The sequence below is a fragment of the Excalfactoria chinensis genome, chromosome 2, assembly GCF_039878825.1.
Source record: "Excalfactoria chinensis isolate bCotChi1 chromosome 2, bCotChi1.hap2, whole genome shotgun sequence".
Lineage (NCBI taxonomy): Eukaryota > Metazoa > Chordata > Aves > Galliformes > Phasianidae > Excalfactoria > Excalfactoria chinensis.
This window is the reverse complement of record NC_092826.1, coordinates 112635428-112654595: the sequence shown is the minus strand read 5'-3', so window position 1 is coordinate 112654595 and position 19168 is coordinate 112635428. Positions and strand designations below refer to the sequence as shown.

The 19168-nt window shown below is 34.3% G+C and overlaps 1 protein-coding gene across 1 annotated transcript in view; it reads left to right on the top strand.

Annotated features, from left to right (window-relative positions):
* Window positions 1–19168, top strand: part of NEK10 (NIMA related kinase 10) — an 85763-nt gene that overhangs the window by 5255 nt on the left and 61340 nt on the right. The window contains exons 2-20 of the mRNA XM_072329234.1: window positions 574–689; window positions 1005–1065; window positions 2187–2317; window positions 2797–2895; window positions 4952–5036; window positions 5810–5851; window positions 7469–7547; window positions 7937–8004; window positions 8978–9057; window positions 10268–10354; window positions 11426–11650; window positions 11904–12043; window positions 12603–12664; window positions 14858–14935; window positions 15912–15976; window positions 16708–16810; window positions 16922–17050; window positions 17620–17757; window positions 18438–18483. Of these exons, the coding sequence (XP_072185335.1) occupies window positions 616–689; window positions 1005–1065; window positions 2187–2317; window positions 2797–2895; window positions 4952–5036; window positions 5810–5851; window positions 7469–7547; window positions 7937–8004; window positions 8978–9057; window positions 10268–10354; window positions 11426–11650; window positions 11904–12043; window positions 12603–12664; window positions 14858–14935; window positions 15912–15976; window positions 16708–16810; window positions 16922–17050; window positions 17620–17757; window positions 18438–18483 (1792 nt within the window). The 5' untranslated portion in view covers window positions 574–615. The remainder of the gene's footprint in view (window positions 1–573; window positions 690–1004; window positions 1066–2186; window positions 2318–2796; window positions 2896–4951; window positions 5037–5809; window positions 5852–7468; window positions 7548–7936; window positions 8005–8977; window positions 9058–10267; window positions 10355–11425; window positions 11651–11903; window positions 12044–12602; window positions 12665–14857; window positions 14936–15911; window positions 15977–16707; window positions 16811–16921; window positions 17051–17619; window positions 17758–18437; window positions 18484–19168) is intronic.

The following is a 19168-nucleotide window of genomic DNA, read 5'->3' as shown; positions in this document are numbered from 1 at the left end:
AAGAGAAGCTGAGTGCTATGGGCATAAGGCATTCAACTGAAATTCATAAGACTCAGATTCCAACCTCTACAGAAAATTTATCTGATCGTTTTCTAGACGGCATGATGTATTACATCTCATATGTTTGCCAGATACCTCTTTTTTTCTATCCTTGATCCATCTTTTGTAGTTATATGGTAAAATTGTTATGTCTGAACAATACCTTGTATGACACAACCTAAATGCCAGTCTGAAAGCAATACTTTAATATAAACAAATCATTGTGAGAAATAATAGTAAAAACAAGCAAGAAGAGCAAAAATCCTAATAAAAGGGAAGCACAATAGCAAGACAGCTAGGATTATCTACCCTCACCACATATTTGTTGGGAAAGTAAGGCTTATGTATTTTAGGTTTATAAATTTCTTGTTAATATCTGGAATTCTAAAGGGTATCCTCATGTAATGCCTAAGGTTTCATGTTGAGAAAATGCTAGAGCTGCCTTGTTGTTGTTGTTGTTTTCATTTAGTTCTGTAAGTAGATGTTTGGTGCTCAATGCTGCAATGATATAACTCTATCTTCTTTATTTTTAAGGAAATGAGTGCTTTAGCCATGAGATGATGAGAATGGTGCACAATGCCTGATCAGGACAAAAAGCTAAAGAGCACAGAAAAAGCAACAGACAAAAAGCCTCATGGGGTTTCTATGAGGTATAGTATCTGATGTCTTACTTTGTTTGAACTTCAGCAGAGCCCGTGTGGAATTTGTACTAGCTGCCAAAGCAGAATGCTTTAATTTGAAATGCGGTATAAACATGACAACTGTTACTCTGGTCACAAAGTTTATTTACACCTTTGTTGACTTAAGGCATTCTGGAGAAGTTTTAAATTCTTATCCATGCAAAATGAGGACAATAGAGAGTTTTATTTTCTGTCAGTAGCCATGTTTATTGATTTCCTTTACTCTTAAGAAGTACTTTTTTGTAACTATTAATATACGTACTATGCTGTTGTGTTTTATTCTAGGGACTATTCTGACCTTAAAAGACTTCAGTCTCTCTTAAATGCTCCATCAAGCAAACAACAGGTACTTTTTGATAGCTGTTATTAAACATGCTGTGGAACTGTATAATCACAAATTCAGTTGGCTATAGTTTGCAGCAGATGCCTGTGATATTGTTGTGTTCCATTATGATGAATTATGTTAGTAAAATCTCATGCAGTGTATGTGGTGTCCTTTTTTTTTCCTTCCTCCTTGGCAATATTATTGCTTCTCTGTGAGATAAATCCTACTCACAGCCAATTCTTGTCCTACTCTGCCATAATCTTTATTTGAACAAGAAAAAAATTTTTGCTACTATCTTGAACAGGTCGTATTAACAGAAATAACCAAGTAGCCTTGTGGATTTATTTTCTTCAGTGTCCTTCCAAAATTTCAGTAGAAGGTAGGATTAGAGACTTATTAGTTACAATAAGTGATAAAGTAACATGTAATAAAGTAAGAGTAACAAGGAACAGAAAATTAAAAATCAACATTTTAACCACAAGCGATTTGTCTTCAGAGAAGAATAATTCAGCGAAGTCTTCTAAGCATGAATGTTAGTGCATGAAACTTTTAGGATATTGTAAAATTTTCACCTCAAATCATTTGATGGAGCTTGTGCTTGCCATTTGAAGCAATGAAAACCAACATGTGAAGATGGGTGTGAGTCCTGGGAATACCAAAGCAATTTATCTCTTTGTATTCTGTAAAAAGAATACGACAAAAGTTAGGGAAATATCTATGGAATACAGGAGTTACTCATTTCCTTTCCTGGATAGAGGCATGAATTGCTTCTGAGCCAAAAGCTGAACCATCAGTTTTAACAACCTAAAAGAAATGCGGAGGCTGTGCACATAAATAATGTGTGTGTTGGAGATTCTCTTGAGCTTTGCTGTTATGAATTTAAAGAGGCAGTTTCCTTTACATTTCACATATCTCCATGTATGTGTTTTCCAGCCTTGCTTTGCATCGTTTTTCTCCCAGTTCAGTTTTTCATCACATGATGTATGTGTTTGTATTTTTCAATGGCAGTCATAGATCAAAGGTTTGGCAGCACTTATAGTTTACGTGAGAAACTGAGAAAAGGCTATTTTGCTTGTTAGCATTTTTGTAAAACTGTTCAAACACAGTGTTTGCCTCATGAGTACCTCCTCTTTCCTCCTTAGCTTTCAGCTATACATTTTGAAAATGGTCAAATCAGCATAACGAGATCTCCGCAAAATGTCAAAAGTGATGGACAAAAACTCCATCGTCAGTGGCAAGAGTCAACTGAAGCTGTTGAGCTTGAAAACTTTAGGTAAAAGAAAGAGCCGGTGTGATGACACTGTGTCATATTTCTGAGCATCTTTTTGTGTCTTAGCCTTGTTGAGTTGTGGAAATCATTTATATTTTGTGACTGTTACTTGTAGATTCATGTTGACTTGCTGAGATACTAAAGATGCAATTTTACTTTTCTAAACCTAACTGTGAATATTTTTGCTTTGTAAGTTTGACACATGCTCCCGCTCAGTAGAGTGAACTGTTGGAAGTTAATATATTCAATTTAAATAAAGTAATGGTTTGTTTGGAAAGCTTATATCATACTATTATAATAGTTATGCAAGTCGGACTGTTCTTCAAAATTATTGCTGTCTAGAAATCTGAAAATGTGCTACTCTATTGCAGTGCTTGTATGACACTTCTTAATTTTTCTTATTACTCTTAAGTTTTGACCAGTTAAAATATAATTACCAGCTCAGCATTTTCCTTTTATTCTTTTTTTCCCCCTACCATTAGTGTGACCTACAAGAACGAGAGAAATTTTAGCAAACATCCCAGCCATAAGCTGTTTCAAGATATTTTTACTGCTTTAGTTAAGAACAGATTTAACTGCAGGTCAGTATATTAAACACATTCATTTCCAATGAGGAGAAATCATTCTTTCTTGCCTTTATCAAGGAAAGAGCATGCATGGATAATGCCTGGTATATATGTTTCAACAATAGATCTCTGTGGGGAAACCAGTAGCTTCATATTTTTACATAATCTGAGTTATAATAATACATATTTTGGTACTAGCTTTAAAGATGAATCATAGAATCATAGAATTGAAAGGCTTGGGTGGCTGGGAGTGAAGAAGGAAGGATGGAGTATTTTGTTGAAATTTGAAAGACCAAAGTTCTAAAAAATGCTGAGTTTCCCTCAATCATTTGTAATCTATAGTTTGTTTTTCTAAGTAATTTCATTCTTATTTTGATTTTTTTTTTAAATTAGCATTTTATAGAGAAAAACTCTTTCTTATGCTGCTTTCATTTGGATGAGCAGGAAAATTTTGCAAGATCTTTAAAAAATGGAGGGGTAAAGAATGTTTGCTGAAAAGAATCTCAGAATTTCAGGATTTGTATTAATATTTACCACTGCTATATGCTGGATTTTCTCATTTTTGAATATCAAACACATTTTATGAAGAATTCTCGGTGCAAAAGCTTGAAGGAAGAATCCTAGAGCATTTAAATCTGCTAATACGTAACAAATAGATTTTACAGTTTTACTTCAAAACTACCACAATATTTGCATAGTTCGCTTGGACCCTTTGGCAGAATAAACTGAGGAACCATCTTATCCTTGATAATTTAAGTATGGTTGCAAAGGTGGTTCAGTTGCACTTTGTAAATGCTTTACTGTGAACGTGACAGTTTCAAGTGTTTGGAACTAGTGCCCCTGCAGTGTGTCAGAATTGTAGAAGCTGTCACCCTGGCCTGCATTACACACTTTTGCATGTGTAACTGTGTTGATTGGGATGCAAAAAAATAAAGTAATATAAAAATCCAGCACGCTTACTTACCAATATCACTTACTTACCAATATCTCCCACTTGTCAGAAGTGGGAGATGATTCTGTTGGTTCTGTTTCACAGAAAACTGAAAGTGCAATCAGTTTAGCTTAAGTTGTTTGGATATGAAGTTTAACAAAGCAGAAAGAAAAAAATCCTGCTGGCATATGCTGACTATTACACTAAGTTCTCCAGTAACATGGAATGTAAATGTAGCTATAGTAGAAGAGGCCTGTAAATGTCAACCAGGCTCAGAGAATTACTGTCTCTGTGCAGAAATGTGACAAATTATTTGCTCCTTTGAAGACATTAACTGTTGAGTATCAATATGTTTTGAAAGAAAAACTTTGAAGAACCACCGTTTAATACTGAGTTGAAATTAGTTTTCCAATCTGACATACTAACTTTTGCCTGCCAGTATATTGTTTCTGCCCATGAAAGTTACGCACTTTTCTGAAGTGGCCAAGTATGGAAGCATAATGAAAAATACTATTATTTTGGGCAAATGTTGGCATAGAAGGGCTGAGATTTTGCTGGTATCTGTTTGCAAAACATTTATTTTTATCAAAATATTTTTAGCCATTGGCATCTTTCCCAACAGCAATGATAATTTGAGAACTGCCATATTACATAGACTTCTGTTTCTTGGAAACTTGCCCAGATACAGTTTCTGTCCTCTCAGTTAAAACAACCAAAAAATCCCTTAATATATCTGAATTTAGGTTTATTTTAGATGGGAAAATGGTGATCCATAACTTTAACAGACAATGGAAATAGTTACTGTCACTGGTATTTATACACGCTTGCTGTCCCAGGGTGCTTAGTGCTTTCTTCCAAGTCTTGGTCTGGAACTGCATGTTGAAAGAAAAATAGGAAATTCTATTAGGAAGTATAATCCTGTATCAAGAATTTTTAAACTTATCATTTTGTCACTATGTTGGAATATAAATGGTAAAGAATTGCACAAAATGGAATAGAATTCTATAGTGTTGTATATTCTTAAGTTGTTGCAGGCCAATAGTCATACAGTTAATTGCTTCCTGAATCAAAATCTTTTGTATAAATATGTTTGGTTTTGTTTATTGTATTTGGTTTCTGTTTTGGATATTTATTTTACAGGGAATGGGTTAATCAAGCTCCATCCATCCATTTTCTTAGAGTGTTAATCTGCCTGAGATTATTAATAAGGGATCCATGCTATCAGGTCTGTATGTCAAAGTATTTTTTTCTCACATAAGAAGATGTATTTATGCATCATGCTTACTGTTGTGTTGTCAAATGTATATAATAAAGGTGCACATTCTTGTGAATGCATACTTACTACTCATATGTATGTATATACCTGTATTTCTATGTCTGAAGATAAAAGTGAGTTGCAGACAGATTGCACATATGAACTCTCACTGTTGTTGGATAACTTGCTCAATTTCCGATATATATTTGGTAGCTTTTGGTGTTGCTAACCCTAATAAATAACCTTGAAATTTACAACAAATGATTTGGCCATTGCCTGGAGCTCTGGACTATGTATTTACTTTGCCTTTCTGAATAGGTAAATGAAATTTCCATAATGTAGCAACTGAAGAAAACTGAAAGCTTTCTTCCTTCTGGCAGCCCAGTCCTCTTAGTTACAAACATTCAGCTTTAAAACATTTTTTCTGATAATTATAGCTGTTACTCATAAGACTGAACCCCAGACATTTATTAGGAAATTTATTTTCTTGTATTTCTTTCTGATGTATGCTGTTCTGATTCTAGAGCCTTTCAAATTTCATTGCTATAGTTTATTTATTTACTTATTGTAAGTAATTCTAAACTCTGAAACTGCTTAGCACATCCAAAACACACTGACTTTGATTGCTAGAATTAAGGTTTCTCAGCACTCATGACAGTCAAGGTACTTATGTTCAAGTATCTCTTACTGTAGTATTTTCTGTATATTAACTCTTTTTTGTTCATTTGTTTCTTTCCTTTTAGGAAATGCTCTACAGTTTGGGTGGGATTGAAAATCTAGCTCAGGTAAAATTCTTCCTGGAAATTGTGTCTATAGTGTTGTATGCCTGCTTATTATGGGTGGAAAGAAACTCATTGTAAAAAGCAGTGTGGATATGCTCTCATTTTTTGGAAAGAAGTGTATTTATCTATTTACATACAAGCAGTTGGTGTGCTTTTTCACTAGTGCATAAGGGAGCTGTCCTTATAACTTATATCCTTATAACTTAGCAGTATTTAACTCAAGACTTTCAATAGGAGACTTAACAAATGCCTCCTGAGCTAAGAATTACAGAAGTCGGCACAATTGGTTCATTCAGAAGAAACTGTAGACTTTTGAAGGGAGATGTTTAAAAGTCCCCTGAAATTAAGCAAACGACTTATCAAAGGTAAAAGTGCAGCAATAGAATGGTTGAACAGATTGAAATTCATAAACATTATTGCTAATCAACTGCTACATTGTTATTGCGTTATGTTAACCCTGCTTTACTTCTGGATTTTAATACTTGTTCTTCAATGAGTGGCAGCTGTCCATGTACCAGTGAAATATGGTGTATCTTAAATATGCTTGAAATTGAGACTGATTGTTGTGAGTGTGCATTCATGAAAAATCAGAATTTGTATATTTTGTTTAAACAAATGTATCTTTCTGGAATGCAACCGTCATTCATTAATATTTACAGTGCCACCTGTATTTCGAAGTTGTAATGGTGTGCTGTAGCTCCTAGTTCAGACAGTAATCTCTCATAAATGTCCTTAATGGGAGTCAAAGATTGTTTCTAGTGTAGCTCTCATTCAAGTAGTTTGGTGATTTTTCGTGATATGGTTTCACATAAAGTACTGTTTTCATTTTCAGGTGTTATAAGGTATATTGTTACAAAGCACTAATTAAATTATTATTACTGATAATACTTTACATAGTGTACTGCTACAGTAATTCTAGCCTCTCTGTACTTGAAACCAATTTTGATTACCCTTACAGTGTTTTGGAGACTGTAAGATGCCACCACATTAAAGATTTGTCCAATATTGAAGGGTTGTAAAGATATGTGAAGACCAATATGCAAGCGTTGCTGAGAATCTCATTATCATTTTATGTGCTAATAGAAATTTCATCCTTGTGATAATTTTAATTGCTTGGATGATTATATTTCACTAGGTACCTATTGGGGATATTTAAAAAGGTGGACCATTATTTCCCACCTGTTGGGTATGTTCAACTCCCCCAACAGCTCCTGCTGGTCACCATTGTGTATGCTGTGCAGAGTCTGAGCCTGTGGACTAGCTCCAAACAGTGGCCAATAGTAGATACATATGGAAAAGTATAAGAACCAGAACATCAAGTGACAATTCAGTTCAACAGAAAACAAAGTCACATAGCTTGTAAAAAAAAGAATTTTGGCTCAAAAAGTCATGTCTTTGTGTTTGCTTGTCTTTAACAGATTTCACTTTGGTGGAATTTTTTCGTTTGATTTTGATTTCTTGTACTTCTAAGACCTCTTCAGTACTCTGACAAGTTTTACAGCTAAATACGAGTCCCATTGCGAATGTACATTTTTATGAAACAGATGCGCCATCTACAGGCTATTACCATGCATAACGCCCTGGATCTATGAATTAATTAATTTGTTTCCCTTCTTGTAGTATATGGAAACAGTAGCAAATGGCTATCTAGAGTGTGGAGAAGAGAAACATAATGTAGACAAGTTGGTCAACATGACATGTAAGTGATTTCGCTGGCGTAAATAGTTAATAAAGTTTTATTAACATAACAGTTAATAAAAGCATAATAAAATGCTCTTATGATATTTTTCCATGAGGTTTAAAAATGTTGAGAATACTTGAAATGCCAGTAATTAAGATGTTACTAGATTCATTGCAGTCATCATAATAAAAGTATGAAGATAACTGAAATTTTTGTGCAACAGCATGTCTTGATTTGATGCTCGTGTAATATATCTTAAGAAATTAATAGCTGTATGCAATAAAATAGCAGAGTAAAATGAGCTAGTCATGGTTCAAATAGCTTACTCTTCTTTTATTATGAAATGAGTAAAATTAAAAATACTAATAAGTGAAACTCCAAAAGGTGTGACTCTCTTTGTTCCATAGACATTCTTCAAAAGATTGCTGCTGTTAAAAATCAAAGACAATGGGTTGTAGCAAGTGGAGCACATAAAGTAAGTGCTTTATAAAATTACTTCTCAAAACCAATTAGCTGCTTAACTAAATGACTTATGTACTTCAGACTTAGTTAACACTGAACTCCTAATAATGCTAAGTTGGAAGAGCAAGATAATCTAAATTCAGTTTTCTTGGTATGAGTTAGCATAATTTTTTTTGCTTGTGTATGACTTAATTGATCTAATGCACGGTTATTGGTTGTTTGAGGAAGTTGAATCCTAAATGTTTCGAATAAACCAATTCCTGTTACAAACAGTAGTCAAATTTACACTGTATTAAACTACACATTATGATGACATAACTTGTTATTAAATTTGTGGTATGGTTATTCACTTAGACAACACTGTGTACCAACCTTGCTAGAGGTTATGGTCAATGTAATGTTTTACTCTTAATGTATTTTATTGTTGATTTTTGTCCAAACTCAGTAATGTTAGGGATAAAAGTTAGTATAACTAATGATTTGTGATTCTATTAAGCTGCAGTTGGCAATTATGATTAGGTATTATTTTTAGAATATCTAGACAAATATGATTTTTTTCTTTGATATATGTCATTAACAAAATCTGTATGAGGTCTTAAATTACATACTCAGTAATTTAAATACTGGCTTAAAAACAGCTTTTTACCTCAGGAGACCTTAACCTGGAATTTTGAAGTGTTTTGCACAGGAATAGTTATTACAAGTGTACATTAAATTGGACAGACACTTGAACAGTCCTGAAAGATACATCCTTAAATATGAAATATCTTCACTTGTTCTAAGTCTCTGTGTATTTATATGTATCCAGAGCATACTTTAAAAGTCCCTGAAACTTTTATTGTATTCTTTAAGATACTTGTATCTTAGTTTTCAAAATTTATGACTTTTCAATACATAATTATTTCATTGTTTGAGTCGTGGAAGGAAAATGCTAAATTTATATTTATTTATCTTGTTCCATATTTGTTCTGTATTTCGTTTTCTAGACCTTAGTAAATTTGTTATCTGCCAGAGACAGCAATGTGCTCCTGGGTGCTCTCCTTGCCCTGATAAGCTTAGCAGAAAGGTAGGCTAACCTTCACATGCTGTTCACAATAAGTATTTTAATGTTATGTGTTTATAAACTATTAAAACTGCTGTTGGTGTGGAAGACTTTCTCCCTCCCTCTCTTACCCCCCGCAAAAAAGGAAAAAAAATAGAAAAAAGAAAGAAAGAAAGAAATGTTTTCTGTAGAAGTCTAGGAAATGTGCCTTGTTTACATTAAAACAGTGAAAATGAGAAGTTAAGACTTTACTAGCTTCTAAGCAGAAACCTCAGTCTTTGCATTAACTTACACTTCTCCCTTGTGTGGAGAAGTTTGCAAGACTGGAGTCATAGGAATCCCTCTGTTATCACTGTGTAGGGTTCTGTAATCCTTATTGATTTATACCGGTATAAAAACATTTTTGTTAAACTCAACCATAACTAATACTGTTCAGTGGAGTAAATTATCATAGAGGAGTTTGAGTTTGATGGGACCCTTAAAGTTCATATAGTCCACCCACCCTGCAACAAAGAGGGACACCTGCAGCTACATCAGGGTGCTCAGAACCCGTGCATAATGAATACATACATTTATGTACATGTATCCTCTCTTTTCTAATGACTGTTCTAAATAAAGATGTTTGTTTTTTCTCTTTTCTCCTGTTGTGAGCAGAAGGAAAAAAGGAAGATACAACATCTTTCATTCTTAGTAACATAATTCTTAATGTCTGCCAGACTCGTATAACAATTTTAAGTGAAAAAAAAAAATATGAGGAAAATTGTAAAACTGAAAAGAGTAGAACAATTCCTTGAGATCATTAAGAGGTTAACTACTAACATTTATTTTTTCCTTCCCCAAATGTCTTTCATTCTATTTCTGTTTCAATTTATGGATTTTTAAAATGTTGCAGACGGGAATTCTACCGCTGCGCCACCAGGGCACACAATATACATACATTTTAATAGTAGAAATAATATTTCAGTCTTGATATACCTCATTTGCTTAATATCCAGCATTAAAAAATTAAATACATTTGCATCTTTACTTTTATTTATGGTTGTTTTATTTTTTTTCCTAAGAAAATTGGACTTGACATAACGTATCTTTGTGGCTTTAAGTATTTGTGATTTTAGTAGATAAGTCTGGAGGAAGGGATACTGGTCAAAGCAATGTATAAAGAATGAGTTTAAAGAGCAATGTGTTTTTGGCATAGTTTAATTTGATATAAATGCCAGGAATAATCAATTTGCAGTCCAGAATGTAGGGAGAAGATAAGTGAGCTCACCATTGTTGAGAACTTGCTGGCGATATTACGTGAATACGATTTGCTTTCTAAAAGGTGAGAGTTCACTTATGCATTAATTATGTTATTTTTGACTTCCTCATTTAGAGATATGTTTATTTAGAGGAATTAGATCATGTTCCATTTTAATATTTTCAGGGTGAAGTTCTGAAACCTATGCATTTTCTGTCAGTTATATAATGGTAAATAGTTGATATCACAGTATCACAGTATCAGAGTATCGTGCGAGTTGGAAGGGACCTTAGAGATCATCGAGTCCAACTCCCGGGTTTCGAGCCCTCTGTGTAGCGAAGCGTCACTTCTACCCCCTGCACCACAGGGGGGATTCGAACCCCGGGCCTCTGGTGTTGCAAGCAACAATTCTACCACTGCGCCACCGGGGCACACATATGGAGACATATTTTCTAGTAATTCTGTTATAGACTCTCTTGCTGATGATGTTCTACACTGCAAATAAATTGTAGTGTTACTATAAAGTGACATCAAATGATTTTTTTTTTTTTTTTTTTAATGTATCTCCTCTTAACTGCTGAAACCAGAGTGGCTGGATTGAAAGCATATTGAACTCAGTTCAGATGTTGAATATAAACTACTAAAAAACTGCAATATTTGTAGCTGCTGTAGTTTGTGTCAGAAGGTGTGTCAGAACCCACATCAGTCTAATAAAAACAATTTTAACTTCAGATAGGGATTTTCATATTTCATCAAACATGAATGCAACTCAAGTGGAAATTGAAATCCCTAACCACATTTTCTCTAGAAAATCCATCTTAATTACAGTGAAATTAATGGAAATGCAATAGGAACTTTAAAAATTATATGTCCAATCCTTTTTGTAAACATCTTATTCAAACCATACAGGTGAAGAATCCAGGCTGTCGGGTTATTCAGTTTCCATTGATGGACTTCACACATGTACACACGCTTTACACATGCTTTACACATGCAGTACTACTTGCTGTACTTGTAATGCTACTGGCAAGAAGTTGTCTTTAAACTCTTTCTTTTTGTCAATATGTGGTCTATTTTGTTTTTTAAACATTTGATGGCTTTTTCTCCTCTTTGCTGACAATACAAATTAACAATGAATCACTGATTTTTTTTTAGGCTCACAGCAGAATTGTTACGTCTTCTCTGTGCAGAGTCACAAGTCAAAGAACAAGTTAAAGTTTATGAAGGAGTTCCAGTTTTGCTCAGTTTACTCCATTCTGATCATATCAAGCTTTTGTGGAGTGTAGTTTGGATTCTTGTGCAGGTTTGTGAAGACCCTGAGACTAGCACGGAAATCCGAATTTGGGGTGGAATCAAGCAGCTACTTCATATATTACAGGGGTAGGTTTTCTTTCCTGAGCATTTTGCCAGTTATGTGAGAATCGGCCATCTTTTACATTTGATCATTCTCTATTTTATCTAATAGCATTGCATCTAATAGTTTTGGCTCAGTTGTGCCTGATTACTATAGAAATTAAAAAGCAATTTTAAATATAATGAAAAATCTGTGTATTTTTCAACTGTGCTTATTTCATTGATCTCTTTGAGTGTTTTACGTGTTTTTAATTTTAATTTTTTAAAATCATTTTTTCAGGGAAAAAAATCTCATTTCTGATCGCTCTTCAGTTGGAAGTTTATCTAGTGCAAATGCAGCAGGGAGAATTCAACTTCTTCATTTGTCAGACGATTTGAGTCTTGATGAGATACAAGAAAATACTTTCTCCCTTCAAGCTGGTTGGTTTACAAGGCATAATTCTCTGTTGTGTTCTCAATTATGTCTTGTGCAAAGGGATTCAAAATATTTCAAAATTGATATTATACACATTTACACCTGCTAGTATATGTACTCCCACCTGGCATAGCAGCACTGATTCAGCTCTTCTGATTTCTCCTGTGCTGCTTGATGAACAGAGTGTTAGAAGAGCTGGGTGTGAAGATGATTCTGTGGAAAAAAGGAGAATGTAGAGTGAAAGTGTTCTTTTATGTTTTTTTGTTTTTTTGTTTTTGTTTTGTTTTTGTTTAAGCTCTGTTTCTCCCTGTCCAAATCTACTTCAACTGGTGATTCATTAAGTTAAGTTTCCCCAAGTTGAGGCTATATTGCTTGTGATGATAACTGGTAAGCAGTTTCCCAGTATCTACACCCATGAGCTTTTCTATCCTATTTACTCCCTATCTTCTGTTGAGGAGGATGAGTGAATGAGTGGTAGGGTGCACATTTGGCCCTTACCAGCAGTGCCATTTGAATATCTTTATGAATCTGGCCCTAAACATTACGTCTGAATTTTTGTTCTAGCTTGTTGTGCTGCAATTACTGAACTGGTGCTCAATGATACTAACGCTTACCAAGTAGTACAGGTAGGAAGACTTTATTCAGTTAAGTAAGGCTTTATAGTTATAGGCATTATAGATTTGAATTATTTATTCTTATCGATCACATAATTTAATTAACAAGCAGAATACGTTTTAATGTGATTGTGCAGAATCTCTATGTAACTTTCATACGCATTTTATATAGTAGTATATATTTTTCACAGTATCACAGTATTGTGCGAGTTGGAAGGGACCTTAGAGATCATCGAGTCCAACTCCCGGGATTCGGGCCCTCTGTGTAGCAGAGCAGCATTTCTGCCACTTACGCCACAGGGGGGATTCGAACCCCGGGCCTCTGGTGTTGCAAGCAGCAACTTATACCACTGCGCCACTGGAGGCACACAATGTTTCATACATTTATGAACATAAAAATGTACACAAAGATATTAACATATGTATCCAGTTGTTTGGATAGACAGCTTTACATAGGGATTATTTTCATTGGCATCTCCTGCTGTGATTTTGCTGCAGTTTTGCTGCAGACTAGTAGGTACCTCATGGAATTATGTGAGAAATACAAACTGTTAGTTTTCAACTGTACAGCTGAGTGTTGTGTTCTTTCACAGAAAAATGTCCATTTTCATCAGGGTCTGGTATTTCTGAAAGAACTTCCTCACACTCCATCCCCAGGGGTGTGTTTCAGAACTGCATTTTAAAATGCAGTATTTTAATTAGTTTGGACTATGGTTCTGAAAACTGTTCTTAAAAATCTCTGGTATGTATTGCATGCACTGCAAAAGACAATAATATTTAGAACAGTAATTCCAGCTAAAATTCATCACCTCCATATTAGGTTAAAATCCAGCTAGAGGTATTCCTAAAAGGAACTGAGAGACCAGAGAGTCTTGAATATGCTAGATAAGAAAGTTCATACATATGTCAAAATCATTGTTCAGGCAGAATGGAATGGAGGTAAATTTAGAAAAAAATATTATCTACATGTCTAAAACATTAAAATTATCTTTAAACAATAAAATTTCATTAACTTTTAAAGCTTCATATGTTTTAGGCTGTGTCTGGTCTCATCAAAGTAAAATGTCTCTTATTTAAAGTAGTTGTATTTTGAAAACATTGCAACTCATTGCCTCAGCATAGCATGATAACTGTACTGTCAGATGAAATTCCTTAAAGTAAGTGGAACAGTCTACAAGCTGGAAGTAAGATTTTTCATGCTTAGCTTATTCCCCACTCATCCTGTTAAAAGACAGTGATGTTTCTCTATCAAAACTAGCCTGTGTCCACCATTCAAACCTGGGCATAGTCTCACCTATTTTCATTTCAACTGACTTCCGCCCTACAACAGCCACTTCCATTTTCAGACCTACTTTTTTCTCTGTGCTCTTATAACTCTGAGTTGCAAAATGAACAAGATTAAAGAATTCAGGTTAGAAGCAGAAGAGTTGCATTGCTTTCAGCTCTTTACTGAAGCCTGTATGGAACTTTATCAGGCTAAATACCTAGAGGCAAAAGAACTCTTGGTTCAGTCAATTGCTTTTGCTATAGTTGCTCTCTACATGTCCATATTTTGTCTTTGTCTGAACTTACAGCATCATTAGCAGTCTGCAGGCCAGAATGTGTTTACTGCACAGCACAACTAAAGCTAAAAGGTCTAAAAAGGTCTAAAAGCTTAACTCTAACTTCACATGCAGTTGAAACAGATATACAGGAACTGCAGCAGAGCATCTACAGAACTGGCACTTATTCCCTTCAGTTCTACTGGAGAAGACAGTAGTTTCCAATTGTGAGTTTGTTAGGAAACACGACTGTACTAGTCTCCATCTGTCAAACCAACACAACAAAAGTAGTATATTAGCGGAGGACATAGTTACATGAAAATGGAAGCTGAAACACAGAATGGTTTTCACAAAATCCTACTGGAGACTCATTCAAGCTATCTTTTCTGGTGTCTCTCCAGCTTATGATATTGCTTCATTGTATGTTTGTAAGCTGTCTCTGTACATCCTAACATTTAAGTGTTAGGATGGTTTCATTCTTATATAAGTAAGAAATGAAGAAAACTTTGTTTAAGTTATTTCAGCTTATAAATCCAGTATGGAGTAGAAGGCTGAGATTTTGCAAGTTGGTATTAGATTCTGATTTATTTGAAGTAACAATGTTTTTTATTCATGGTTTCTGTGTGAAGGAATGCTATGAATGTTGACCTTTCTCTTTTCCCAGGCAAATGGGATATATATAATAGCAAAACTGATTTTACCAGACAAAGAAAAGACTGCTGAAAAAGCGTATTTATTACAGGTAACTTCCTCTAGTGTAACTACCTGTTGAAACTCCAGTCCCTGATTTTTTTTTGTTTTGTTTTTGTTTTTGTTGTTTTCTGTTTAAAAAAATTATATTAAAGTGCAGTAGATATCTTACTTGAAGAGAAAATAAACCAAAATCAGTAATAAAAAATGGTCCAAGAAGTAAAGACTTGACTGTGATTCAGTTTATGGTATTCTATTCTGCTCTGTTTTGTTTCTTGCACAATGTATAATATAGTGTGAAGGGAAATTAATATTTTTCCTTCCATCCCCTCTCCCCTGCTTCTTCAGGCTTTTCAGTATTAGGTCTTCTTCTTGTGTGCTTTGGTCTTCATTGGCATTCAATGAAGACTTGATGTTGTACTAGTATCTACTTCTTTTTGGAGCATTCTACTGCAGCTGTTAAATACAGGAAACTTAAATTAAATTTAAATGCAGAATAAATAAGTAGCAAGTAAGTGTAGAATGATTTTTGTTTTTGAAAGAGATTAATTCTCAGTTGTTTCCTTACTTCTTCCACTGTTTCAGGTGTCAGTACCTTATTTCCCTTTGGTTTACTTTATAATCAACTTTCTCTGGTCAGCCATATTTGTATAGCAAGTAAAGTAAATGATTCTTGATACAGAGAATTCAAGTTGCATTACATAAAAGTGTATGTATTAACTACCTGTCACTGGAGGTTTTACAAATAAAACTTTCTTCAATAGAGATGATTTTGAAACTTCTCCAGTCTTTTGTTTTGTTTTGGTTTGTTTTCTTTGTTCCGTCTAAATAATCTTGCCTACTTTTAAAGAATAGAATGTACTTAAAATAGTGGTTTTACTCTTTTCGTTATCACACCAATAATGTAACCTAACCTACCTAGACATTTAAGGAAGAGGCTATTGAACTGTTGGGAATCCCTGATGTTTATGATTGCCTTTTTTATTTATGTATAGATATGTCATTAATTATAGCTTTTCCTACTGTAGTGCTATGCTTTCAGAGCCCTAAGATTTCTCTTCAGTATGGAAAGAAATCGACATATCTTCAGAAGGTATACTACTAAAATGTTTTGTGAAACTCCTTTACAGTAGCTTTCAGAAGGTATCATTCCAATCAGAAAGAAATTGTTTCTAAATTCCAGTTATTTTCGGCAAAAGGAACAAGTTACAGGCAACTTCTGTCTGCAGTCACAGATAGATTTTGCTGCTTTGTATTAGTTCCAGCCTACAAGATGTATGCATTCAATGTGAGGACTTCTATTGCTATGCATGCCAGAGAACTTATCTCCATAGGGCCTTTTTCTTCCCCTGTGAATCAAGATTTAAAATATGTAGAGGACATTTAAGACTGTTGGAGATAAACCATACATTCATCTGAAGATGATCAGATAGAACTTACAGCCCTTTTCTTGCTGCTCAATCCTCCTGTCTTTCACATGGGAAAGATTTTACATCAAGGCAGTTTAATTAAGAGTGTTAAAAAAAGATTTGGATCAATAAGAAGAAATTTGGGAAGTGCATTGACTGCGAAGAGTCTTGTAGTGTTTGGAGAACTGGCATATATGGTAATACCCGATCCATGAAGGCTGAAGTCTAGCTTTTGGAAGGTTCTTCAGTTCCTATATGTGTGTTGAGTTAAACGGTAAATATCTGAATAAATTATTCAAGAATAAGTGTGTTATTTAGAAGGTTTCAAAGTAGGAATTAACAATAAAAACTTGCTGTAGATTAATAGCTATTGTGAACATCTTCTGAGATGCATAAAAATGTTAAATTTTTGTAGACTTTTTCCTACTGACTTGTTTGAAATCTTCATTGATATTGGACATTATGTGCGTGATATTAGTGCTTATGAAGAGCTGGTATCAAAGCTGAATTTATTACAGGTAAGTAAAGAGCTTTGTAGCTTTAAGAATCTATATTCTTTGCATATTCTTAGCACAAGAAAGGCATGAAATATTTTATATTGACTTATTTGTCATTTAATTTATAACCAGGAGGATAAATTGAAGCAAATTGCTGAAAGTATTGAGAGTGTCAATCAGAATAAAGCACCTACAAAACATATAGGCAATTATGCAATTTTAGAACACCTTGGCAGTGGAGCTTTTGGAAGTGTATACAAGGTAAGCTTCCCTTTTGGTACTAGCATAGAGGTTGGAGAGCAACCTTCATGAAGAGGGTCTAATACCTGTTTTAAGCACAAATTTCCTTTGAATTTCAGTAGGGTAACATAGTTACCAGAAGGTTGTTATTCCTCTGAGAATGTTGTAAACAGACATACATTTCTTTTAGCATTTGCTGTGATTATGTTTGTCACCTCTTGTATTGAAAAGTATATTTCTTAGTTTTGGTAGCTTTACTTTGTATTAATTTCTCTCTACAGAGAGTGTATCTGTCTATTGCTGTGCGTGAAACAGAGTTCAAGCATGTTTTATTTCAGAAAAAAAACATTTGGCACCGGTAGCATTTCTTTAGACATGATGACAAGTTCACCAGTTTACTCCTAACCTGCAATGTAAAGTTCTTTTGGCTGCTCCAGTTCTTCTGACTAATTGCATTATATACAGAAAAGACTATGACTGTAATATTTGTGAGGTGGTTTTGTACTCAGATGACTGATATGATAGCCATAATAATATCCAATCTGTTTCCACCGTATGCCAATTTTACAAAGATTTTATCTTTTTTGTAGGTTAGAAAACAAAATGGGCAAAATCTTCTGGCAATGAAAGAAGTCAATTTACACAATCCAGCATTTGGAAAGGACAAAAAAGACAGAGAAATTAGAGTACAGAACATTGTCTCCGAGTTAACTATCATCAAAGAGCAGGTAGGTATTACGGACTCTAGATTCATGTACAAGCATTCTGTAAATACTATTAACTGTGAGTTCTCTTGCAGAAGGGCCTCTGCCTACTATTATTGTTTTCATCTGTTCAGTACAATGTTGCTACTTTTTAACCTAAGTGGTGTCAATATTAAAACAATTCTTACTGCACTATTAGCAGGAGTGCAGATGCTTGTTACAAATGATTCTTACACTTTTTTGTTGGAAGTGCATGAAATTTTCTCCGGAATACTGTAAACAAATTCTTGGGTCTAAAATATAGCTGTTTTTTGTCATTGTAAATAAATATTAAAAGAAACCCACTACAATGCAGACAAATAATTAATATTTTTTGTCTGTGAAAGAAAATACTTTTGTGCAGGTGTAATTGCCTGTCTTCAAACTTCCTTTACTCTGTTCCAGTTGCTAACAAGAGTGTTGGTATGACTCTTTCTTGAGTAATTATATTTATGTATATAAATGTATGTATGTATGTGTATATGTATGTATAATTTTATTTTATGAAAACATTTTTGGGGGTAACAGTGAAGGTCTACTGCAGTTCATTAGCAAGTTTTTGGAATCTTTGTGGCATTCTTTCTTCTACTTTGTAGCTAAGCATTATAAATACTATGCCATCAGTCTAACTAGTCTAAACAACTGAATTTCTTTCCTCATTGTAGCTTTATCATCCAAATGTTGTACGTTATTATAGAACCTTCTTGGAAAGTAAGTATAAATGTAATGAATTACTATATTGTACATGATGAAGAAGTAGAAATATACAATAGGAGTACTTAACTTTTGGAAGGGGTGTATCAAATTTGAGCAGTAGGGTCCTTCCCGGCCTCTACAGTTCTGTGATTCTACTTTTCAAAAGAGCTTAGATTTCTTTGAAATTGAATAAGGATTATTATTATTACATGAGTAAACTAAAGTGTAAACATGTAGAAAGTGTCATTCTCATCCTATAGAGCTAAAGATCCCAAATTTACAGTTGGAATATTAAGTAGGGTGAAAAAATGTGACTAGTGGAGTGAATGGTAGTATGGCTTAGCCATACTGTCTCCATTTTCTTTTTGAGGAGTTGTCTACCTACACCTGCCCACTGAGTGATTATTATTGGGTGGTTAACAAGTATGGAGTTATTTCTATTTGCTGTGATATAAATGAGTGTTGTTCTTGCAGTGCAGAGCAGGAGGGAGGGAATGCACTCAGAGCTGTACAAGTGACAGAGGTAGAAAGATGTCTTCTCAGAAGGGATGGTGAGGCTTTGGAACAGGCTGCCCTGGGATGAGACAGAGCCACCATCCCTGGAGATTTTTGAGAAGTGTGTAGATGTGGCACTGAGAGACATGGTTGGTATGGATGGGTTGATGGTTGGAGTAGATGATTTCAGAGACATTTTCCAATC